Genomic DNA, 27,326 nt, shown 5'->3' with positions numbered 1-27,326 from the left:
CCCGGGATTTTGACGCACGCGATCGGATTGTGGCGCATCGGCGCCGGCATGCACGTGACGGAAATCGGGGGGCGTGGCCGAGCGAAAACCCGACGGATTCGGAAAAACCATTGCATTTAAAACAATAAAAGTGTCGCTTGGGACGCGCTTACCTTCACTAGGAATAGGCCGGTGAACTCCAGTGCGTTCAGATGCTTTTCAGCGCAGCAGCACCACCTGGTAGACGTCGGAGGAACTACCTTGATGAATCCCGGCCGGACCAGAATCCAGCGCAGAGAACGCGCCGCTGGATCGCGAACGGACCGGGTAAGTAAATCTGCCCCGATGTGGCAATAGATGGAGGGGTCCATAGAGAGATAAGTGGTTTGTATTGGAGCTGGTGCATAGGGAGGTCAGATGAAACACAGAAACTTGAGGCATAAAGTCAAGCGGGGGAACCTATAGAGAATAATCTAATCTTTTGGCGGAATAAATAAATAAATTAAATTTTAGTCAAATTTGTCTCAATGCCCATGCAAAATAAACAATTTTCATATACAATGTAATTAAAAACCGGATATAAGCTTTTGAGCCTTGTCTATATTGACTGGAAGGATCTCTATGATACACCAGGGACAGTCTCCTGTCAGCACTCACACTGCTCCTGAGATGCCTGTACATATAATTAGCATAAAATAGAATTTTTATAATGCGCCTCAAACTGGATTTGAACTCAGGAGCCTTGGTATCAAAGGCAGAAACAAAGTGCGGGGAACCATAGGTAATGAGAGCCATTATTACAGATACAAAATACTGTTACATGGAGATGTATCTGTATAGAGACTTAGGGAGGTATGTGGATACAACTACAGGTATATACAAGGTATATGGATACAACTACAGGTATATATAAGGTATGTAGATACAACTGCAGGTATATATAAGGTATATGGATACAACTACAGGTATATATAATGTATGTAGATACAACTGCAGGTATATATAAGGTATGTAGATACAACTACAGGTATATACAAGGTATATGGATACAACTACAGGTATATATAAGGTATGTAGATACAACTACAGGTATATACAAGGTATATGGATACAACTGCAGGTATATATAAGGTATGTAGATACAACTACAGGTATATACAAGGTATATGGATACAACTACAGGTATATATAAGGTATGTAGATACAACTACAGGTATATACAAGGTATATGGATACAACTACAGGTATATACAAGGTATATGGATACAACTACAGGTATATATAAGGTATGTGGATACAACTACAGGTATATATAAGGTATGTGGATACAACTACAGGTATATATAAGGTATGTAGATACAACTACAGGTATATATAAGGTATATGGATACAACTACAGGTATATACAAGGTATATGGATACAACTACAGGTATATACAAGGTATATGGATACAACTACAGGTATATATAAGGTATGTGGATACAACTACAGGTATATATAAGGTATGTGGATACAACTACAGGTATATATAAGGTATGTAGATACAACTACAGGTATATATAAGGTATATGGATACAACTACAGGTATATATAAGGTATGTAGATACAACTACAGGTATATATAAGGTATGTGGATACAACTACAGGTATATATAAGGTATGTGGATACAACTACAGGTATATATAAGGTATGTAGATACAACTACAGGTATATATAATGTATGTAGATACAACTACAGGTATATACAAGGTATGTAGATACAACTACAGGTATATATAATGTATGTAGATACAACTACAGGTATATATAAGGTATGTGGATACAACTACAGGTATATATAAGGTATGTAGATACAACTACAGGTATATATAATGTATGTAGATACAACTACAGGTATATATAATGTATGTAGATACAACTACAGGTATATATAATGTATGTAGATACAACTACAGGTATATATAATGTATGTAGATACACCTCCATGTACCAGTTTTTATCTGTACAGTGACATATATAGATATATAGACGCGAGTGGATAGTCTTGATCCTGACACTGATAACAGCTCGGCTTGGGGCTCCCCGCACATCGCCGCTGCCTCTGATACCAAGGGTCAATGTTAAAATCTGACACGTTGAAAACTGCTGGTAATATAATTGGCATGTGAGCGGCAGTGTGAGCGCTCACAGGAGACAGTCCCCGGTGTCTGAAGCAAGGATTGGTGGAGAGAAGGAACAGGAGGAGAAACTATTTTTAATTACAGTTTCCCAATTTACTGAACAAGAATCCCTCTATTAGGTTCAGCCAGACCCAAGATTCCTAGTGAACGGAGAGGCAGATCCGGTTCAGAACAGGATCCCGGTGTCAGATGTCGGTGCACAGAGCGGTCATGCTGGGGAGAAGCTGTCATGGTGGTCAGGGCTGGATGGAGAGGATAGGGATGTGATGTGCTCCTTACCATGTTACTATATACACAGATCGGAGAACCAGGAAGGTCACCAGCAGCCCGTACATCACCTTGAGGGGGAGGAGACAAAAAATAATGACGTAACTAAGTGTTGGGAAGGGGGTCGTTGTAGCTGCAGTTAGTTGTCTTACTGCTAAGGAGAAATTAGACCTTAGGATAAGATCGCCCAGGGTCCTACAACCAGCGCCGTTCACTAGTCTGAAGAGGCCGCAGCCTCCTTACAGTCAGACAAGCACAGCACCATACATAGTATAGTGGCTGCACTTGGTACTGCAGATCAGCCCTAGTTACTTACAGAGGACCTGTCACCTAAATTTTCGGCACTAGGAGATGTTAATAAAGTAAGCAGCTCCTAGTGCTTGATCAAACGCCACAGTGTTAGAGTGATAGCGTTACCGGAAACACTGCGGCGGGGTACAATGTAATTATCTCGCAAAGCTGTCCGACGTATTCATGAGGGGGCGGTCCGAGGCGCTGCCTCTACCAGGGACCGCCCCGCTCGCTCCATAGGCCGGCAGTGACTGACGCGCGCTAGGCGGCAGTCACCGCCCCTAGCCACGCCCCAACCCCGCCCCCTCATGAATACGTCGGACAGCTTTGCGAGATAATTACATTGTACCCCGCCGCAGTGTTTCCGGTAACGCTATCACTCTAACACTGTGGCGTTTGATCAAGCACTAGGAGCTGCTTACTTTAGTAACATCTCCTAGTGCCGATAAATTGGGAATGAGCAGTAAATTGAGCAGGTCGGTGCAGCCGGATAAACCCCACAATCGCCTTAAGCTGAATTCTAGGATAACCCTTTACTTGGGTTGTCTGACATCAATAAAAAGGTTATTGGTCCCAGCGCTGGAGGAGCAGGCGCCGGCACCGGAGTGGGTGGGTGTGCCAGGCCGATAGAAATGGTCTGGACGGAGAGGCCGTGCCCCTGTAATAAAACAAGAGCATTGCAGCGACAGCCCCCCAGTAATGTTCTGATTAATGTCGGACAAGCCCTTTCATTATCCAGTCCTAAGGTCCTGCTGCAGTGTAATCGGCCAAACCAAGAGTATCTAATAATGTGAGCTGATACAAAACCAATTTACTGGAAACCCGATTATTTTTCAGCATTGTAGAACAGAAGAACGATCCGAGACTCCATCTTCTCTGCCCTGTCTGAGATCCCAGCCCATGAGCCAATCAGGGATCCAGTCCCGGTCTCAGACTTCCCCATGCTTTACACTGCAGCTCCGCTCCATCAGGGACGGCTATGGTCAGTGATAATCTGCTAGAGTCTGAGACGCTCTAGAATCCAGTCCCCATGCTTTACACTGCAGCTCTGCTTATCCATCCACATGTTATCCTGTATATTATCAGTGTAACTTTACCTGATGAAACACCGGCTCCTTCCACATCAAGTAAACCTGAAAGAGAGAAGAAAAAACAGATGTCACCCCAGCTCACACAGCGACACGTAGCGGTCACTCATCTATACAATGAGAAAAATATAAAAATATTTTACAAATTTCTTATGATTTTAGAAAAAAAAAAAAACACCACTAGGGGGAGCAGTCTAAACACATGACATGACCTATAGATGACAGGAGGCTCCTGGGCACACGATTCCTCAGCCCCGGGACTTCTCATTATTTGTAGGTTCCATGACTTATCCTACAACCAACTCAGATGTTGTCTTGTCCTTTTCTCCAATTTCAGCCAAAGCTGCACTCACAATCTCCATCTCTCACTCATCTCTCTGCTCTTTATTGATAGTATGGGGATGCAGAGGAGGGGACACTGCTACGCCCACCACGGGGGCCCCAGAGGAAGGGGGGGACACTGCTACGCCCACCACGGGGGCCCCAGAGGGGGGGGGGACACTGCTACGCCCACCACGGGGGCCCCAGAGGGGGGGGGGGGGGGGGGGGGACACTGCTACGCCCACCACGGGGGCCCCAGAGGGGGGGGGGGGGGGGGGGACACTGCTACGCCCACCACGGGGGCCCCAGAGGAAGGGGGGGACACTGCTACGCCCACCACGGGGGCCCCAGAGGGGGGGGGACACTGCTACGCCCACCACGGGGGCCCCAGAGGGGGGGGGGGGGACACTGCTACGCCCACCACGGGGGCCCCAGAGGGGGGGGGGGGGGGACACTGCTACGCCCACCACGGGGGCCCCAGAGGAAGGGGGGACACTGCTACGCCCACCACGGGGGCCCCAGAGGAAGGGGGGGACACTGCTATCCCCACCACGGGGGCCCCAAAGGGGGGGGGGTGGTGGACACTGCTATCCCCACCACGGGGGCCCCAGAGGGGGGGGGGGGACACTGCTATCCCCACCACAGGGGCCCCAGAGGGGGGGGGGGGGCACTGCTATCCCCACCACGGGGGCCCCAGAGGGGGGGGGCACTGCTACCCCCACCACGGGGGCCCCAGAGGGGGGGGGGCACTGCTACCCCCACACCACGGGGGCCCCAGAGGAAGGGGGGGCACTGCTACCCCCACACCACGGGGGCCCCAGAGGAAGGGGGGGGCACTGCTACCCCCACACCACGGGGGCCCCAGAGGAAGGGGGGGCACTGCTACCCCCACACCACGGGGGCCCCAGAGGAAGGGGGGGCACTGCTACCCCCACACCACGGGGGCCCCAGAGGGGGGGCACTGCTACCCCCACACCACGGGGGCCCCAGAGGGGGGGCACTGCTACCCCCACACCACGGGGGCCCCAGAGGGGGGGCACTGCTACCCCCACACCACGGGGGCCCCAGAGGGGGGGCACTGCTACCCCCACACCACGGGGGCCCCAGAGGGGGGGCACTGCTACCCCCACACCACGGGGGCCCCAGAGGGGGGGCACTGCTGCCCCCACACCACGGGGGCCCCAGAGGGGGGGCACTGCTGCCCCCACACCACGGGGGCCCCAGAGGGGGGTGGGAGACAGCTACCCCCACCCCGGGACACTGCTACACCCCTCCCCCCTGGGGGCCTAGAGAGGACACTGCTAGGGGAAGCTGCTACCACAGACATTACTAACATCTTGGGCCACATATGGAGAGATAAGTACAGAACCACAAAGGAGGCTGAGAAGAGAAAATAAACATTTATGGGGGCACAGGAGAGGCTTTAGGTCTGTGCAGAGCAGATGCCCTGGCAAAAAGCAAGGAGGATCCCCGAAACTTACTGTAGTAACTATGACACTGAAAAGTATTAACAAGACGAGCAGCAAATAATTATAGGAGTTCTTGTTCTTAAAACATTCGAATCTGGAAAGAGAAAGAAACAGAAGGTCACAGAGAGCGAGGTACAGACTGACCCCAGGGATGCACACTGCCCCCCATGGAGGAAAGGAGAAGTGCACGTGATAACAGGTCACAGACGCTCAGCACACAGGACCCTGGAGGGGTTTGTAAACCGGGCCCTGAAGAAGAGCAATTACAAATTCTACCACTAGATGGCAGCAGAGTCCTATATATCTGCTATATACTGTCTGGGTGTATATATTGCTAGAGACAAGTGAATACACAACCAAAATATCAAGAAAAGTTTTTAGTTGCATCCGAATCTGGGAAAGCTGGGTGACAGCCACCATGGCCTGCACTACATGTCGCCCAGCTTTCCCATCCTCAATATACAGAGAGAAGACGTCTTATTGTACATAAATTTAACCACTTAGGAGTTTGGGAATTGGGAACGACTCCTTTGGTAGCAGTTATGGTGGATGTGTTACTGCCCCCTGTAGTACATGATGTGTAATGCAGGGCACTTACAGGCAGTAGACGAACACGCTGCAGCTGTAGATCATAGGCAGCTCATCCAGTAGCTGCAGAAAAAAGAACAAGGATAGAAGGGGTTAATGTTGGCATAAAAAAACAAATACATTAACTCATTTTACACTGCATGCATGCATATTGTTAACCCATAACACACCAAGGTCAATATAATTCACCCACTAGACACTTTGTATATCGGCTTCAGAATATCAGAGCAGTCACATCCTGTATAATAACCCGGTATAAGAAGTAATTGGTCGCCTTCCACAATGTGTGACCAAGAAATTCCAAGCATGAAGCAGGTCACAAGGATCAGAGCCCGAACCTCCAGACCCTCCCAGACATCTCTGACAAGACTAATACTGATCCCTGCCAAAGGATGTGATCAGATCACTGGAGGAGACACAGGTACAGACACGACACCACCAGGACTGTGTGCACTACTCATATCACACCAGCAGAAATGGCATGTGACTACTATAATACTGCCCCCTATGTACAAGAATATAACTACTATAATACTGCCCCCTATGTACAAGAATATAACTACTATAATACTGCCCCCTATGTACAGGAATATAACTACTATAATACTGCCCCCTATGTACAGGAATATAACTACTATAATACTGCCCCCTATGTACAAGAATCTAACTACTATAATACTGCCCCCTATGTACAAGAATATAACTACTATAATACTGCCCCCTATGTACAGGAATATAACTACTATAATACTGCCCCCTATGTACAAGAATATAACTACTATAATACTACCCCCTATGTACAAGAATATAACTACTATAATACTGCCCCCTATGTACAAGAATATAACTACTATAATACTGCCCCCTATGTACAGGAATATAACTACTATAATACTGCCCCCTATGTACAAGAATATAACTACTATAATACTGCCCCCTATGTACAAGAATATAACTACTATAATACTGTCCCCTATGTACAAGAATATAACTACTATAATACTGCCCCCCTATGTACAAGAATATAACTGCTATAATACTGCCCCCTATGTACAAGAATATAACTACTATAATACTGCCCCCTATGTACAAGAATATAACTACTATAATACTGCCCCCTATGTACAAGAATATAACTACTATAATACTGCCCCCTATGTACAAGAATATAACTACTATAATACTGCCCCCTATGTACAGGAATATAACTACTATAATACTGCCCCCTATGTACAAGAATATAACTACTATAATACTACCCCCTATGTACAAGAATATAACTACTATAATACTGCCCCCTATGTACAAGAATATAACTACTATAATACTGCCCCCTATGTACAGGAATATAACTACTATAATACTGCCCCCTATGTACAGGAATATAACTACTATAATACTGTCCCCTATGTACAAGAATATAACTACTATAATACTGCCCCCTATGTACAAGAATATAAATACTATAATACTGCCCCCTATGTACAGGAATATAACTACTATAATACTGCCCCTATGTACAAGAATATAACTACTATAATACTGCCCGCTATGTACAAGAATATATCTACTATAATACTGCCCCTATGTGCAAGAATATAACTACTATAATACTGCCCCCTATGTACAAGAATATAAATACTATAATACTGCCCCCTATGTACAGGAATATAACTACTATAATACTGCCCCTATGTACAAGAATATAACTACTATAATACTGCCCGCTATGTACAAGAATATAACTACTATAATACTGCCCCCTATGTACAAGAATATAACTACTATAATACTTCCCCCTATGTACAAGAATATAACTACTATAATACTGCCCCCTATGTACAAGAATATAACTACTATAATACTGCCCCCTATGTACAAGAATATAACTACTAAAATACTGCCCCCTATGTACAGGAATATAACTACTATAATACTGCCCCCTATGTACAGGAATATAACTACTATAATACTGCCCCTATGTACAAGAATATATCTACTATAATACTGCTCCCTATGTACAAGAATATAACTACTATAATACTGCCCCCTATGTACAGGAATATAACTACTATACACCAGTGATAAGATGATACGTGATTGGTCGGTTATTACCTGCATTTCATACTGTAGGGTCATGTGGAAGCACCAGGATCCCATCCCTACAGCTGTAGAACAGAAGAGCAGAGAGACAATGACACAATGTACAGTACAGGCGTCTAGGGATGGGCTGCACATATCTGCTCCATATGGACACAATGCTGGGGGTTGTAGTGCTACTACTCACCTGCTATCCCCAGGTAGGCTACCAGGTACCTGGTCTCCAGTCCGTCTTTTACAGTCTGAATCGCTCCATAGATGGGAGGTAGAATCATGATCAGGTTGCTGACTGTGTTCCCTATGGAGAGGAGATGAGATACACGAGTTAGATACAGTGTCAGCTGCAGAACACATCAGTTCACAAACAGTTTCATTGTTGGCCACTAGATGTCACCATTACAGGCTGTCAGAAGAACGCTCTCACTTTACAGCCTGTTGCGAAGCTGAAAAACTATGATACACCTGGTAAAATATAATCTTCACATTGTACCCACTGAACTGACAACATGTCATGTTATTCAAGAACCTAGGAAAGATGGGTGACCACTATTAGTTGCAATATGACTATTTATGGTCATCACCCAGCTTTCCCTGCCTCCTGGGGAAGCAAATATGAAAAACATTACAAAAGTGAAAAGGAGGCTGAATGAATGGCATAACGAAGATGCAGTGGCGGCCATATTGGCTGTCACACAGCTTTCCCAGCCACCTGAAAAGTTAAGGAATCCAGTCAGGATACAGTAATGATATTTTCAAATCATCCTGAACAGCAGACACATCCATATTTATAACAGACTGTGGAAAGCTGGGACGCAGATCACATCTGTCATCACCCAGCTTTCCCGGAAACTCTCTGGATGATACATTTGCCTGTGGGTTTGATATGTAAATCTTCCAGCGCTGGTTCCGGGGCACCGGGCAGCCGGGACATATTTCCATATCTGCCACCGGCCACATTTGCCTCTGGCACGGACTGCAGGGTATTGTGTCTGCACAATCCCACAATGCATCTGTGGAGCGCAGCTCTGGAGGAGATGCCCTGTACTGAGATAAGGCGATGTCTGTGTAATCTCATAGTAAGAAGGGGAAGGGAGGGGGGGAATAGTTCTGCTTTTACTCAGTTGCGTTATGTGCAAAGCAGAGCAGAAAGAAGGTGACATGGAGAACTAAAGAGCACAGAGCACAGCAGTGTCAGGACGCACCCCTAGTGCACTAGGAGAAACTGCAATTCTGGAATAAAAATCCATATATCACAGTCCTGCTGCTACTAGTAACATACACAAAGGTCTGATTAGACATCTCTCCAGGGACAATACATAACACTGGCTGCACAGAGCACAGCAGTGTGAGGACATGCACGCAGTGCACTTGGAGAGGTTACAATCCTGTAATATAAATCCATATTTCACAGTCCTGCTGCTACTAATAACATACACAAAGGTCTGATTACACATCTCTCCAGGGACAATACCCAACACTAAATGCAGAGCGCACAGCAGTGTGAGGACAACCCCCAGTGCACTTGGAGCAGTTACAATCCTGTAATATAAATCCATAAATCACAGTCCTGCAGCTACTAGTAACATACACAAAGGTCAGATTACACATCTCTCCATGGGCAACCCCTAACACGGTCTGCACAGAGCACAGCAGTGTGAGGACACGCCCCCATTCCTGCAATATCAATTCATATTTCAGTCCTGCTGCTACTAACAACATAAACAAAGGAATGATTATACATCTCTCCAGGGACAATAACTAACAATGCCTGCAAAGAGCACAGAGCACAGAGCACAGCAGTGTGAGGACACACCACCCAATCCTGCAATATAAATCTTTATTTCACAGTGCTGCTTCAACTAACACAAAACAAAGGTCTGATTACACATTAGTCCAGGGACAATACCTAACAATAGCAAGCAGAGCACACAGAGCACAGCAGTGTGAGGACACACCGCCCAATCCTGGAATATAAATCCATATTTCACAGTCCGGCTGCTACTAACAACATACACAAAGGTCTGATTACACATCGCTCCAAGGACAATATCTAACAGTGGTTGCTGTCTGCAAGGTCAAACCATGCAGTTTAGGTGTCGGCCACTAGATGTCAGCATGACATACCGTTACAGAAAGACCTCTCTCCCTTTACAGTCTGCTGCAAAACTGACCCAACACTTAATTACTGATAATATAAAGGTCTGGGTTTCCATTGCTGGACTTCACACGGGTCAGTATTGCAGTGGTTTATCAGCCTGTACTTAGCGCTGGTTCACATGGAGTTAAACGCCAGCACATGGGTTTATGGCGCAGAATCCAATATCCCATAAAGCAGCAAAATAAGCGGAGGTCAGCGGGATCTACAAATCCCTACATTCAGCAGCTTTTACTACAATCATTACAGATTATTCCATCCTGAAGGTTGTGATAATTAACAAACGTAAAAGGAGCGCAACGCAAGGACGGAACGGAGCGACGCACGGGAATGATGCGTCCTGGGGACAGGAATATTAACCCTATAGTCCGATATCCACAGCTCCGTGCTTTACACTGCAGCTTCATTCTCTATAGAAGATACAGACCGGACAGGAAGCAGAGAACAGAATTGCCTGGAATCTATAGTGGATACAACTGTAACAAACCTTCAGCTGTGAGAGGTCGGGGAATCTAAAGTGACGATGACAATTCTGTTCAAAGTTGCAGAACTGATGGAGAAGCGTCCAGAGGACTTCCAGGGGCAGCGAGGATTCAGTGGGAGCCACGAGGGGCCATTACACACATGAGCGCCCCCACATCTACACTGCGAGCACGTGGCAGCCATTACCGCGCATCACTGACCCCCTACACCTGAGACCACACAGGCCGCACCGGGCCCTACACAACCACAGCCCCCCAACTCTGCACCCTGAGAAAAGTGTATATACTCCAATCATGTATATACAGTATGCACACAGGACACTACTACTACTCCTATCCTACTCCATATATACTGTATGTATGGGCAATATACAGGACTAATTCTTCAATCCTGTATATGTGGACACAGCACAGTACTACTACTCCTATCCTGTATATATGGGCACAGCACAGTACTACTACTCCTATCCTGTATATATGGACACAGCACAGTACTACTCCTCCTATCCTGTATATATAAACACAGCACAGTACTACTACTCCTATCCTGTATATGTGGACACAGCACAGTACTACTACTCCTATCCTGTATATATGGGCACAGCACAGTACTACTACTCCTATCCTGTATATATGGGCACAGCACAGTACTACTACTCCTATCCTGTATATATGGGCACAGCACAGTACTACTACTCCTATCCTGTATATATGGGCACAGCACAGTACTACTACTCCTATCCTGTATATATGGGCACAGCACAGTACTACTACTCCTATCCTGTATATATGGGCACAGCACAATACTACTACTCCTATCCTGTATATATGGGCACAGCACAGTACTACTACTCCTATCCTGTATATATGGGCACAGCACAGTACTACTGCTCCTATCCTGTATATATGGGCACAGCACAGTACTACAACTCCTATCCTGTATATATGGGCACAGCACAGTACTACTACTCCTATCCTGTATATATGGGCACAGCACAGTACTACTACTCCTATCCTGTATATATGGGCATAGCGCAGTACTACTACTCCTATCCTGTATATATGGACACAGCACAGTACTACTCCTCCTATCCTGTATATATAAACACAGCACAGTACTACTACTCCTATCCTGTATATGTGGACACAGCACAGTACTACTACTCCTATCCTGTATATATGGGCACAGCACAGTACTACTACTCCTATCCTGTATATATGGGCACAGCACAGTACTACTACTCCTATCCTGTATATATGGGCACAGCACAGTACTACTACTCCTATCCTGTATATATGGGCACAGCACAGTACTACTACTCCTATCCTGTATATATGGGCACAGCACAATACTACTACTCCTATCCTGTATATATGGGCACAGTACTATTACTCCTATCCTGTATATGTGGACATAGTACTACTACTCCTATCCGGTATATATGGGCACTGTACTACTACTCCTATCCTGTATATATGGGCACAGTACTATTACTCCTATCCTGTATATGTGGACATAGTACTACTACTCCTATCCGGTATATATGGGCACTGTACTACTACTCCTATCCTGTATATATGGGCACAGCGCAGTACTACTACTCCTATCCTGTATATATGGGCACAGCGCAGTACTACTACTCCTATCCTGTATATATGGGCACAGCACAGTACTACTACTCCTATCCAGTATATAGGGACACAGCGCAGTACTACTACTCCTATCCTGTATATATGGGCAAAGCACAGTACTACTACTCCTATCCAGTATATAGGGGCACAGTGCAGTACTACTACTCCTATCCTGTATATATGGGCACAGCACAGTACTACTACTCCTATCCTGTATATATGGACACAGCACAGTACTACTACTTCTATCCTGTATATATGGACACAGCACAGTACTACTACTCCTATCCTGTATATATGGACACAGTACTACTACTCCTATCCGGTATATATGGACACAGTACTACTACTCCTATCCGGTATATATGGACACAGTACTACTACTCCTATCCTGTATATATGGACACAGCACAGTACTACTACTCCTATCCTGTATATATGGGCACAGCGTAGTACTACTACTCCTATCCTGTATATATGGGCACAGCACAGTACTACTACTCCTATCCTGTATATATGGGCACAGCGTAGTACTACTCCTTCTATCCTGTATATATGGGCACAGCACAGTGCTACTACTCCTATCCTGTATATATGGGCACAGCACAGTACTACTCCTTCTATCCTGTATATATGGGCACAGCACAGTGCTACTACTCCTATCCTGTATATATGGGCACAGCACAGTACTACTGCTCCTATCCTGTATATATGAGCACAGCACAGTACTATTACTCCTATCCTGTATATATGGGCACAGCACAGTACTACTGCTCCTATCCTGTATATATGGGCACAGCACAGTGCTACTACTCCTATCCTGTATATATGGACACAGTACTACTACTCCTATCCTGTATATATGGGCACAGCACAGTACTACTACTCCTATCCTGTATATATGGGCACAGCACAGTACTACTACTCCTATCCTGTATATATGGGCACAGCACAGTACAGTACTACTACTCCTATCCGGTATATATGGACACAGTACTACTACTCCTATCCGGTATATATGGACACAGTACTACTACTCCTATCCGGTATATATGGACACAGTACTACTACTCCTATCCTGTATATATGGACACAGTACTACTACTCCTATCCGGTATATATGGACACAGTACTACTACTCCTATCCGGTATATATGGACACAGTACTACTACTCCTATCCGGTATATATGGACACAGTACTACTACTCCTATCCTGTATATATGGACACAGTACTACTACTCCTATCCGGTATATATGGACACAGTACTACTACTCCTATCCGGTATATATGGACACAGTACTACTACTCCTATCCGGTATATACTGTCACCCTGTTCTGCTCAGGCTGCGCCTCTCCCTCCGTATTCCTGTGCAGGTGGAGGAATTTCAGAAATAGAAGGTAACAAGTCGCTCTGGACGGGGATCAGACATTTTTCCTAATGTTTACCCCCGCCCAGCACAATGGAGGAGTCCCAGGGCATATGCACCCGGCCTCCCCCCGCCCAGCACAATGGAGGAGTCCCAGGACATATGCACCCGGCCTCCCCCGCCCAGCACAATGGAGGAGTCCCAGGGCATATGCACCCGGCCTCCCCCCGCCCAGCACAATGGAGGAGTCGCAGGTCATATGCAACCGGTCTCCCCCCGCCCAGCACAATGGAGGAGTCCCAGGGCACGGCGCAGCAGTGATGGGGGGATGTATGGATATATATTTCATGTGCACCGGGGGTACATGCTGTGCTCTGTGCTCTCTGGAGACAGTACTGGACAGATGTGTAATCATACACATGTGTTTGCTGTTAGTAGCAGCAGGACTGTGTAATATGAATTTACGTTCCAGGATTGTAGCTTCTCCAAGTTCCCTAGATGTGTGTCCTCACACTGCTGTGCCCTGAGCATCTAGAGTTAAGTATTGTGCTTGGAGAGATGTGCAATCAGACTATGGGGCAGATTGCCATGGGCAACTAGAAATATTCTGACTTTCAGACAGCTTGATACATCTGCACCTATGTGTTTGCTGTTTGTAGCAGCAGGACTGGGGGGTGAGGGGGGCGACATGTCAGAAGGGGGGGGGCGGCGACATGTCAGAAGGGGGGGGGGCGGCGACATGTCAGAAGGGGGGGGCGGCGACATGTCAGAAGGGGGGGGCGGCGACATGTCAGAAGGGGGGGGCGGCGACATGTCAGAAGGGGGGGGCGGCGACATGTCAGAAGGGGGGGGCGGCGACATGTCAGAAGGGGGGGGGCGGCGACATGTCAGAAGGGGGGGCGGCGACATGTCAGAAGGGGGGGGCGGCGACATGTCAGAAGGGGGGGGCGGCGACATGTCAGAAGGGGGGGGCGGCGACATGTCAGGGGGGGGGGCAGACACGTCAGAAGGGGGGGGGGCAGACACGTCAGAAGGGGGGGGGGCAGACACGTCAGAAGGGGGGGGGGCAGACACGTCAGAAGGGGGGGGGGCAGACACGTCAGAAGGGGGGGGGGCAGACACGTCAGAAGGGGGGGGGGCAGACACGTCAGAAGGGGGGGGGGCAGACACGTCAGAAGGGGGGGGGGCAGACACGTCAGAAGGGGGGGGGGCAGACACGTCAGAAGGGGGGGGGGCAGACACGTCAGAAGGGGGGGGGGCAGACACGTCAGAAGGGGGGGGGCAGACACGTCAGAAGGGGGGGGGGCAGACACGTCAGAAGGGGGGGGGGGCAGACACGTCAGAAGGGGGGGGGGCAGACACGTCAGAAGGGGGGGGGCAGACACGTCAGAAGGGGGGGGGGCAGACACGTCAGAAGGGGGGGGGGCAGACACGTCAGAAGGGGGGGGGGCAGACACGTCAGAAGGGGGGGGGGCAGACACGTCAGAAGGGGGGGGGCAGACACGTCAGAAGGGGGGGCGCCGACACGTCAGAAGGGGGGGCGGCGACACGTCAGAAGGGGGGGCGGCGACACGTCAGAAGGGGGGGCGGCAGACACGTCAGAAGGGGGGGGCAGACACGTCAGAAGGGGGGGGCAGACACGTCAGAAGGGGGGGGCAGACACGTCAGAAGGGGGGGGCAGACACGTCAGAAGGGGGGGGCAGACACGTCAGAAGGGGGGGGCAGACACGTCAGAAGGGGGGGGCAGACACGTCAGAAGGGGGGGGCAGACACGTCAGAAGGGGGGGCAGACACGTCAGAAGGGGGGGCGGCGACATGTCAGAAGGGGGGGCGGCGACATGTCAGAAGGGGGGGCGGCGACATGTCAGAAGGGGGGGCGGCGACATGTCAGAAGGGGGGGCGGCGACATGTCAGAAGGGGGGGCGGCGACATGTCAGAAGGGGGGGCGGCGACATGTCAGAAGGGGGGGCGGCGACATGTCAGAAGGGGGGGCGGCGACATGTCAGAAGGGGGGGCGGCGACATGTCAGAAGGGGGGCGGCGACATGTCAGAAGGGGGGCGGCGACATGTCACTGTTTTTTTTTAAATGGGGGACATTTACAAAAAGAGAACAAGTGGGCCTCCCCCTGTATTGCTGATTACTATTTGGCCACAGTCATCTCATCCACATGTCCGGATCAATATTCCAAAGCCCTTCCCCCTCCCTGAGATTCCAGGGTCATAGGCCAGGAAAAAGGATTGCTACATATATCCCAGGAGCAATGTGTCCCCATAATTATAAAGTCATTAGACATTGCTGCACCTTGTATTATCACTTCATTACTTACAATCTATTGTTCCCTCTTATCAGCCACTTCATACTAAGGAGAGGCAGGAGGTAAGTGCTCACAAGGGGATGACTGCCAGATCTCTACATCTCCAGGGACCAACACAGGTCAGCCACATAATACTGTATTCCTGTATTATCCTCCAGAGCTGCACTCACTATTCTGCTGCTGGTGCAGTCACTGTGTATATACATGACATTACTTATCCTGTATTATACTCCAGAGCTGCACTCACTATTCTGCTACTGGTGCAGTCACTGTGTACATAGATGACATTACTTATCCTGTACTGATCCTGAGTTACATCCTGTATTATACTCCAGAGCTGCACTCACTATTCTGCTGGTGCAGTCACTGTGTACATGCATGACATTACTTATCCTGTACTGGTCCTGAGTTACATCCTGTATTATACTCCAGAGCTGCACTCACTATTCTGCTGCTGGTGCAGTCACTGTGTACATACATGACATTACTTATCCTTTACTGATCCTGATTTACATCCTGTATTATACTCCAGAGCTGCACTCACTATTCTGCTGCTGGTGCAGTCACTGTGTACATACATGACATTACTTATCCTGTACTGATCCTGAGTTACATCCTGTATTATACTCCAGAGCTGCACTCACTATTCTGCTGCTGGTGCAGTCACTGTGTACATGCATGACATTACTTATCCTGTACTGATCCTGAGTTACATCCTGTATTATACTCCAGAGCTGTACTCACTATTCTCCTGCTGGTGCAGTCACGGTGTACATACATGACATTACTTATCCTGTACTGATCCTGAGTTACATCCTGTATTATACCCCAGAGCTGCACTCACTATTCTGCTGCTGGTGCAGTCACTGTGTACATACATGACATTACTTATCCTGTACTGATCCCGAGTTACATCCTGTATTATACACCAGAGCTGCACTCACTATTCTGCTGGTGCAGTCACTATGTATATAGATGACATTACTTATCCTGTACTGATCCTGAGTTACATCCTGTATTATACTCCAGAGCTGCACTCACTATTCTGCTGCTGGTGCAGTCACTGTGTACATACATGACATTACTTATCCTGTACTGATCCTGAGTTACATCATGTATCATACTCCAGAGCTGCACTCACTATTCTGCTGCTGGTGCAGTCACTGTGTACATACATGACATTACTTATCCTGTACTGATCCTGAGTTACATCCTGTATTACACTGCAGAGCTGCACTCACTATTAGCATCTTCTCCTGCCTGTGTACACTACATACTGTAGGTCAGGGAGAACAGATGACCATTAGTCACAGTCGCTGACTACACATCACGTAGTGTGGGAAACATCAGCTCCTCTATTCAAGAACAAGAAGAAAAAAACTTCCAGAATTTGGCAGGGATCCTAATAAACAGCGCAGGACAATGGGGCAGACTGCGGGATCAGAAACGTGAGCGACGAGAAACGAAAGATAAAACAACCAGCAGCAGCTACGGGGGCGCGGCTACTACCAAATGTTCTTCTAAGAATTGTCTTCAAATCCTATATCTTATTCAAGGACCCCTGCTTGCCGTCAGTGAATGGAAACCTTGTATTTTGAGGTTTGAATATAAATTTACTCACAGATAGAAATCCTACATCGTTCTGTGTATTCTCGGCGATCAGCGATGTCCTCTATGCTGTCCTGTGTCTCACTACAAGACAACTGGCTGCAGCAGGACCCATCCCCACCACTACCCCAGGTTACTTACAGCCAGTTTAGACAGTGCTCTAGGAAACCCAGTCTGAATGTTCCTCTAAAAACATACTAGGACTAAATAGATCTGCAATGTCCTCCGCCTGCTCCCCATCCTGTGGGTGGCTGTAAAACTACTGGCTGCAGCAGGAGCCTCCCCATTGTACCTTATGGTAAAATTGCATCATATTTAGACAAATCCAGTCTAAATGCTCCATATAAACAAGGACTACGTTCAGGACTTCTGCCATGTCCTCACCACCCTGTATCCTGATGTAAGACAACTGGCTGCTGCAGGACCCACCTCCGCCGCTGTCCCAAGTTAGAAATATATCCAGTTCAGAAGAAATCCAGTCTCGCTTTACCCAGTACTTACAGTATATGTTTAAGTGAGACTGGATTTCATGGTGGATTGTATAAATTGGAAACAATTGTAGCACAAGGAAGAATGGAGAGGCTCCTGCTGCAGCCAGTTGTCTTACAGCTACACGCAGGATGGTGAGAACATGGCAGATGTACTTTAGCTAGTACTTACAGTATATGTTTAAGTACATCTGCCATGTACTCGCTGTGTGTAGCTGTAAGACAACTGGCTGCAGCAGGAGCCTCCTCATTATTCCTTGTGTTACAATTGTATCCAATTATACAATCCGCAATGAAATCCAATCTGAATGCTTCCTATCAACTCACCATGACTAGAGATCTGCCATGTGCTCCTCCTTCACCTCACCGCCCTGTATCTAACTGCAAGACAACTGGCCGCAGATGGACCAACCTCTGCCACTGACCCAAGGTGCAATGATATCCACTTCAGAGATTTGTATGAAATCCAGTCTCATGTACCAGGTAAAGTACATCTGCCATGTACTCGCCATCCCGTGTGGAGCTGTAAGACAACTGGCTGCAGCAGGAGCTTCCCAATTCTTCCTTGTGGTAAAATCCTGTATCTGGCTGTAAGACAACTGGCTGCAGATGGACCAACCTCTGCCACTGACCCCAAGGTACAATGATATCCAGTTCAGACAATGTTGTATGAAATCCAGTGTCCTCGTACAGGCAGTCCCCTACTTAAGGACACCCAACTTACAGACGACCCCTAGTTAAAGACAGACCCCTCTGCCCCCTGTGAGCTCTGGTGAAGGTCTCTGCAATGATCAGCTGTAAGGTGTCTGTAATGAAGCTTTATTGATAGTCCTTGGTCCCATAACAGCAAAAAATCTAACACTCCAAAAAAAAAAAAAGATTTGTCTGGATCTACAATTATAAAATATACAGTTTCGACTAAGAACAAACCTATGAACCCTATCTACTCGGAACCTATGTAACCCGGGGACTGCCTATACTAGGTAAAGTACATCTGCCATGTACTCGCCATCCTGTGTGGCGCTGTAAGACAACTGGCCGCAGCAGGAGCCTCCGCATTCTTCCTTGTGGTAAAATTATATCCAATTTAGACAATCTGCAATGAAATCCATTGTGAATGCTGCCGATAAACATACAAGGTCTAGGTACCTGAGATCTGCCATGTCCTCCTCATCACCATTCTGTGTCTGGCTGTAAGACAACTGGCTGCAGCAGGAGCCTCCACCTTCTGCTTTGTGTTACAATTGTATGTAGGTTAGACCACCCTCTATGAAGACCACTCTGAACGCTCCTTATAAACTATACCAGGACTAGGTACACAAGATCTTACACGTCCTCCTCACTATCCCGACCCTGGTTGTAAGACAACTGGCTGCAGCAGGAGCTTCCACACTTTGCTCTGTGTATCCGGTTTATACATGAAGTAAGTCAGAGCGGATGTATTGTACCAATGTGATGTCACCAATGTGAAAGACAGACAGCTCCACGCAGAGTGTAGTGGCCAAGTAGTGCTACTGCAGTTAAGTTCTACGTCTTTGCAGAGTCCCAGGAAGGTTCTGCTGTAAGGAAGAGATAAGTGCTCACCTCTGTCTTACCTAGGGCCCTAGAGGGCACATTTGGGTCAGATATACAAGAGGAGTCACAGCTCGTGTGTCAGGCAGCAGTAAGGGCCCAGATGATGCTCCTCAAATGTGAATAACCTACAGCGCGACACGACCAGTTCTGCTACATTACTGTACACATTCCATATAGATCCTGAGCCGCAGGTCTACCCTGTATAACTTCTATACCACACCATACTGACAGGCTCCTGATATACAGAGTGTAGGATAAGTAATGTCATGTATGTACACAGTGACTGCACCAGCAGCAGAATAGTGAGTGCAGCTCTGGAGTATAATACAGGATGTAACTCAGGATCAGTACAGGATAAGTAATGTCATGTATGTACACAGTGACTGTACCAGCAGCAGAATAGTGAGTGCAGCTCTGGTGTATAATACAGGATGTAACTCAGGATCAGTACAGGATAAGTAATGTCATGTATGTACACAGTGACTGCACCAGCAGCAGAATAGTGAGTGCAGCTCTGGGGTATAATACAGGATGTAACTCAGGGTCAGTACAGGATAAGTAATGTCATGTATGTACACAGTGACTGCACCAGCAGCAGAATAGCGATTGCAGCTCTGGGGTATAATACAGATGTAACTCAGGATCAGTACAGGATAAGTAATGTCATGTATGTACACAGTGACTGTACCAGCAGCAGAATAGTGAGTGCAGCTCTGGTGTATAATACAGGATGTAACTCAGGATCAGTACAGGATAAGTAATGTCATGTATGTACACAGTGACTGCACCAGCAGAATAGTGAGTGCAGCTCTGGAGTATAATACAGGATGTAACTCAGGATCAGCACAGGATAAGTAATGTCATGTATGTACACAGTGACTGCACCAGCAGCAGAATAGTGAGTGCAGCTCTGGGGTATAATACAGGATGTAACTCAGGATCAGTACAGGATAAGTAATGTCATGTACTTACACAGTGACTGCACCAGCAGCAGAATAGTGAGTGCAGCTCTGAAGTATAATACAGGATGTAACTCAGGATCAGTACAGGATAAGTAATGTCATGTATGTACACAGTGACTGCACCAGCAGAATAGTGAGTGCATCTCTGAAGTATAATACAGGATGTAACTCAGGATCAGTACAGGATAAGTAGTGTCATGTATGTACACAGTGACTGCACCAGCAGCAGAATAGTGAGTGCAGCTCTGGAGTATAATACAGGATGTAACTCAGGATCAGTACAGGATAAGTAATGTCATGTATGTACACAGTGACTGCTCCAGCAGCAGAATAGTGAGTGCAGCTCTGGAGTATAATACAGGAGGTAACTCAGGATCAGTACAGGATAAGTAATGTCACGTATGTACACAGTGACTGCACCAGCAGCAGAATAGTGAGTGCAGCTCTGGAGTATAATACAGGATGTAACTCAGGATCAGTACAGGATAAGTAATGTCATGTATGTACACAGTGACTGCACCAGCAGCAGAATAGTGAGTGCAGCTCTGGGGTATAATACAGGATGTAACTCAGGATCAGTACAGGATAAGTAATGTCATGTATGTACACAGTGACTGCACCAGCAGCAGAATAGTGAGTGCTGCTCTGCAGTATAATACCGGATGCGTATAGGGGCCTCCTGATGCAGTGGCAGGTGCCCATGGACACGGCTGTAGTGTGAGGTGTGAACAGCGTCTTGCAGTACATAAATGGCCGGGATCCAGAAAACAGGTTGAGCGTGAAAGATGTTAATAAGAAGTTACAGCAAAGATGAGAAGAAGAAGATAAGGACGTGACTCAGGAGATAATGGAGGATCTCTGCATGTGACATCTGCTGCTGGGATGTGGGGGTCACCTTCTACACCACTTACATCAGTAGTATACTACTACCACCACCATCACTACTACTACCACCACCAACATCACTACTACCTCATAGCTGCACAGCGACAACCCATGCATAGTACGGTAAATACTGGCCATTCTAAATTATGGATGGAGATGCCCTTTAAGTAATTTAGTAACTGAAAGTTTAGCCTCTCTGGCAGAGCACAAGGCCGCAGCCTCCACCATGGAGTCATCAGATAGGAGGTGATAAGAGCAGGGGAAGTATTTCAGGTATGTGGAGTGAGAAATGCTGCAGCAAAGTGGAACCTGTCAGCAGGTGGGACCGTTTAGCCAGTGTTATGTTTTGTCCCTGGAGAGATGTGTAATCAGACCTCTGTATATGGTGTTAGTAGCAGCAGGACTGTGAAAAATGGATTTACATTACAGGATTGTAGTGCTGGAAGTGTGTGCTCACACTGCTGTGCTCTGTGCTCTCTGCAGCCAGTGCTAGGTAATGTCCCTGAGCATTATGCACCCTCACACTGCTGTGCACAGTTCAGTGCATTGAACTGTTGCACAGCCCTTACCCTCTGCTCTGAGTAAAAGCTGTAGCAGGCTACACAATGAATACTAGAGCAGTCACTCTAAGCAAAGGCAGCTCATTTCAGAGAACTAAGTGCACAGCAGTGTGAGAACAAAACCTTAGCACATGCTGAGTAGCTACAGTCCCAGAATATAAATCTAGATTTCACAGTCCTGCTGCTACTAACATAAGATTACACATCCCTCCCTGCTCTACTGCCATATAGTGTCGCCCAGCAGCACCCACAGGCTGGAGTCACCCGCTTATACCAGGCTGGGGGGAGGCAGAGAAGAGTACACTATAGATGTGTGTACAGTATACAGAGGCAGTATATAGAGGTGGTGTATAGCATACAGGTATATTACACAGGAGCAGTGTATACCAGCAGCGGCAGCCATGTGTACAGTATATATAGTCACTATATAGGTACAGTACACATGAGCAGCATACACCAGAAGTGACAGTATATAGGGGCAGTATATAGAGGAGTAGTATATAGTGTAAGCCATGTGTATCGATATACAGGGGCAGTATATAGTGTCAGCCATAGGTACAGTATATAGGCAAGCTAGACAGGATCATTATACAGTATATAGAGTCAGTCGTGTACAGTACACGGGAGCAGTATACAATGTATATGTTTATAGTGTATCAGTATATAGTGTCAGCCATATACAGTATATAGGAGCAGTAAAAAGGGGTAGTATGAAGTGTCAGCCATGTGTATCAGTATATAGGGGAGGTATATAGTGTCAGCCATGTGTATCAGTATATAGGGGAGGTATATAGTGTCAGCCATGTGTATCAGTATATAGGGGTGTTATATAGTGTCAGCCATGTGTATCAGTATATAGGGGAGGTATATAGTGTCAGCCATGTGTATCAGTATATAGGGGCTGTATATAGTGTCAGCCATGTGTATCAGTACATAGGGTAGGTATATAGTGTCAGCCATGTGTATCAGTATATAGTGTTAGCCATGTGTATCAGTATATAGGGGCGGTATATAGTGCCATCCATGTGTATCAGTATATAGGGGCGGTATATAGTGTCAGCCATGTGTATCAGTATATAGGGGCGGTATATAGTGTCAGCCATGTGTATCAGTATATAGGGGAGGTATATAGTGTCAGTCATGTGTATCAGTATATAGGGGAGGTATATAGTGTCAGCCATGTGTATCAGTATATAGGGGCGGTATATAGTGTCAGCCATGTGTATCAGTATATAGGGGAGGTATATAGTGTCAGCCATGTGTATCAGTATATAGGGGCGGTATATAGTGTCAGCCATGTGTATCAGTATATAGGGGCGGTATATAGTGTCAGCCATGTGTATCAGTATATAGGGGAGGTATATGGAGTCAGCCATGTATATCAGTATATAGGAGATGTATATAGTGTCAGCCATGTGTATCAGTATATAGGGGAGGTATATAGTGTCAGCCATGTATATCAGTATATAGGGGAGGTATATAGTGTCAGCCATGTGTATCAGTATATAGGGGAGGTATATAGTGTCAGCCATGTGTATCAGTATATAGGGGAGGTATATAGCGTCAGCCATGTGTATCAGTATATAGGGGAGGTATACAGTGTCAGCCATGTGTATCAGTATATAGGGGAGGTATACAGTGTCAGCCATGTGTATCAGTATATAGGGGAGGTATATAGCGTCAGCCATGTGTATCAGTATATAGGGGAGGTATATAGCGTCAGCCATGTGTATCAGTATATAGGGGAGGTATACAGTGTCAGCCATGTGTATCAGTATATAGGGGAGGTATATAGCGTCAGCCATGTGTATCAGTATATAGGGGAGGTATATAGCGTCAGCCATGTGTATCAGTATATAGGGGAGGTATATAGCGTCAGCCATGTGTATCAGTATATAGGGGAGGTATATAGTGTCAGCCATGTGTATCAGTATATAGGGGAGGTATACAGTGTCAGCCATGTGTATCAGTATATAGGGGAGGTATACAGTGTCAGCCATGTGTATCAGTATATAGGGGAGGTATATAGCGTCAGCCATGTATATCAGTATATAGGGGAGGTATATAGTGTCAGCCATGTGTATCAGTATATAGGGGAGGTATATAGTGTCAGCCATGTGTATCAGTATATAGGGGAGGTATATAGTGTCAGCCATGTGTATCAGTATATAGGGGTGTTATATAGTGTCAGCCATGTGTATCAGTATATAGGGGCTGTATATAGTGTCAGCCATGTGTATCAGTACATAGGGTAGGTATATAGTGTCAGCCATGTGTATCAGTATATAGTGTTAGCCATGTGTATCAGTATATAGGGGAGGTATATAGTGTCAGCCATGTGTATCAGTATATAGGAGAGGTATTTAGTGCCAGCCATGTGTATCAGTATATAGGGGAGGTATATAGTGTCAGCCATGTGTATCAGTATATAGGGGCGGTATATAGTGTCAGCCATGTGTATCAGTATATAGGGGAGGTATATAGTGTCAGCCATGTGTATCAGTATATAGGGGAGGTATATAGTGTCAGCCATGTGTATCAGTATATAGGGGAGGTATATAGTGTCAGCCATGTGTATCAGTATATAGGGGAGGTATATAGTGTCAGCCATGTGTATCAGTATATAGGGGAGGTATATAGTGTCAGCCATGTGTATCAGTATATAGGGGAGGTATATAGTGTCAGCCATGTATATCAGTATATAGGGGCGGTATATAGTGTCAGCCATTTATATCAGTATATAGGAGAGGTATATAGTGTCAGCCATGTGTATCAGTATATAGGGGAGGTATATAGTGTCAGCCATGTATATCAGTATATAGGGGAGGTATATAGTGTCAGCCATGTATATCAGTATATAGGGGAGGTATATAGTGTCAGCCATGTATATCAGTATATAGGGGAGGTATATAGTGTCAGCCATGTGTATCAGTATATAGGGGAGGTATATAGTGTCAGCCATGTGTATCAGTATATAGGGGAGGTATATAGTGTCAGCCATGTGTATCAGTATATAGGGGAGGTATATAGTGTCAGCCATGTGTATCAGTATATAGGGGAGGTATATAGTGTCAACCATGTGTATCAGTATATAGGGGAGGTATATAGTGTCAGCCATGTATATCAGTATATAGGGGAGGTATATAGTGTCAGCCATGTGTATCAGTACATAGGGTAGGTATATAGTGTCAGCCATGTGTATCAGTACATAGGGTAGGTATATAGTGTCAGCCATGTATATCAATATATAGGGGAGGTATATAGTATCAGCCATGTATATCAGTACATAGGGGCAGTATATAGTATCAGCCATGTGTATAAGTATATAGGGGCGGTAGATAGCATCAGCCATCAGTCTATAGGCACAGTATATAGGGCAGTATACAGTGCCTGCCATGTATATAGGGGCAGTACACAGGGGCAGCCATTTGTATCAGTATATAGGTACAGTACACAGGGGAAGTATATAGGAGCAGTATACAGTGCCTGCCAGGTATATAGGGGGCAGTATACAGGGGTGTACCGGTACCGCACGCACTGGGCCGGTTACTCACAGAACTCTGCGATGTAGTAGGAGGCGGCGTAGTTCTCCTCGCACCAGTCCAGGGTGGAGGTCGGGGGCCCCCAGTATCCGGGCCTGTCCAGTGCCGGCGCCATGGCTCCGCTGCCAGTCACCGCCGGCCGGGAAGGGGAGTGGGAGGACGGATCGCTGGCCCCGCCCCCTCACTGACAGTCATGACTACTCCTCGGGGCGGGGAGATGCCGCTGGGGGCGGGGCTATCCCGCCGTGACATTGACTCAGAGGGCGTGTCCTGAGCGCGCGCCTCAGGTGACTCTGATGAGGGCGGAGCTGTGAGAGAGTGCTGTGGGCGGGACCGGGAGGACGCGTCAGAGCGGGAAGTTTGTGTGTGAGATGGTGGTCACCCGGAATCACGTGATATTATACACTCCCTCAAGCGCTGCTAATAGGGTCTGTATCCGTGTGAGCTGCGGCTATATGGATTATTAGACTCAGGAGATGCTTATCTTCAGCTGCATCAATCATTTCTAAAGTATAGTGAATATTCCTTTAAGAACAATACAGCTATATGAGGGCTGATTCTTTGTTGGACAGACTGTATTTTGTAATGGCGTCATATTATTATTTATCATATATAAATAAGGTTAAAAATAAAATAGTGGTTTGTACGCTATAAAGTATATGGCGCTGTGTATGTCCAGATTTAGGGCCACAGTTCCTGATATCAGCCAAATGGAATCCCAATCTATTTCTCATTAATGATTCTGTCCATTGTGACCAATATAATAGGTCATGACCCTATCACCTACACTACAGCCATAACTATGACTCGTAGGAATAAATAATGCCGCCATATGTCATAATCACCACTGGAGGAAGTCGTGGTGCAACGGTGGAGCTTCCAGACGCGGTCTTTATTCACAACCTTGTGGTCACGTTCCAATATTATAGTGAAATCTGTTATTATTGAGGAAGAATAAATTGCGTCAGTCGTCGTCTGAGCTGTATACATAAAACGAGTGAGCAGGATCCTAGGAGACCATTCACTACTAACCTCCGGATGACCTATAACCTGGCAGAGCCCAGCTGTATCAGCATTGATATAATTAGTATATGATGGTATTATGTGGTCAATCTATGGCCGTAGTAGTTGATCAATCAATGGCTGAAGAGGTCACATGACACTTGGCTGAAGAGCTTACATGCCACCAAAGGTTACAGTGGTCCGGTACTGGACCCTAGCTCGCAAGGCAAGTGAGTTAAGAGTCAATCCTGCAATTAGTCCAGGTCAGATGGCTGAACCGGACCATCAGGTCCAATCAGCTCTAATTGGGAGCCATTTCTAATGTTTTCGAAGGGGTGCACCTAGAGAACCCCTTGGAGGTAAGTGTATAAGAGGAGAAAATAAAAGGTACTTACCCTGTTTCTGCAGCTTGGTTGCTTTTTTGATACTCCATCCTGGAAGTGTAGTCAGTCACATGATCACTGC

General features: G+C 46.7%; 1 protein-coding gene across 1 annotated transcript in view; it reads right to left on the bottom strand.

Moving 5' to 3' along the window:
• The window catches only part of ACER3 (alkaline ceramidase 3), a 30,859-nt gene extending 4,793 nt beyond the window's left edge, over positions 1-26,066 (bottom strand). Inside the window, exons 1-7 of the mRNA XM_072133936.1 lie at positions 25,872-26,066; positions 8,473-8,583; positions 8,301-8,353; positions 6,196-6,248; positions 5,610-5,691; positions 3,817-3,852; positions 2,441-2,499 (exon numbers count right to left, since the gene is read on the bottom strand). Coding sequence (XP_071990037.1) covers positions 2,441-2,499; positions 3,817-3,852; positions 5,610-5,691; positions 6,196-6,248; positions 8,301-8,353; positions 8,473-8,583; positions 25,872-25,974 — 497 coding nt within the window. The 5' untranslated portion in view covers positions 25,975-26,066. The remainder of the gene's footprint in view (positions 1-2,440; positions 2,500-3,816; positions 3,853-5,609; positions 5,692-6,195; positions 6,249-8,300; positions 8,354-8,472; positions 8,584-25,871) is intronic.
• Between the last annotated feature and the right edge of the window lie 1,260 nt (positions 26,067-27,326).

Source organism: Engystomops pustulosus, chromosome 2 (genome assembly GCF_040894005.1).
Source record: "Engystomops pustulosus chromosome 2, aEngPut4.maternal, whole genome shotgun sequence".
NCBI lineage: Eukaryota > Metazoa > Chordata > Amphibia > Anura > Leptodactylidae > Engystomops > Engystomops pustulosus.
The sequence above is the reverse complement of the archived record's forward strand: the minus strand, read 5'-3'. Positions and strand labels throughout refer to the sequence as shown.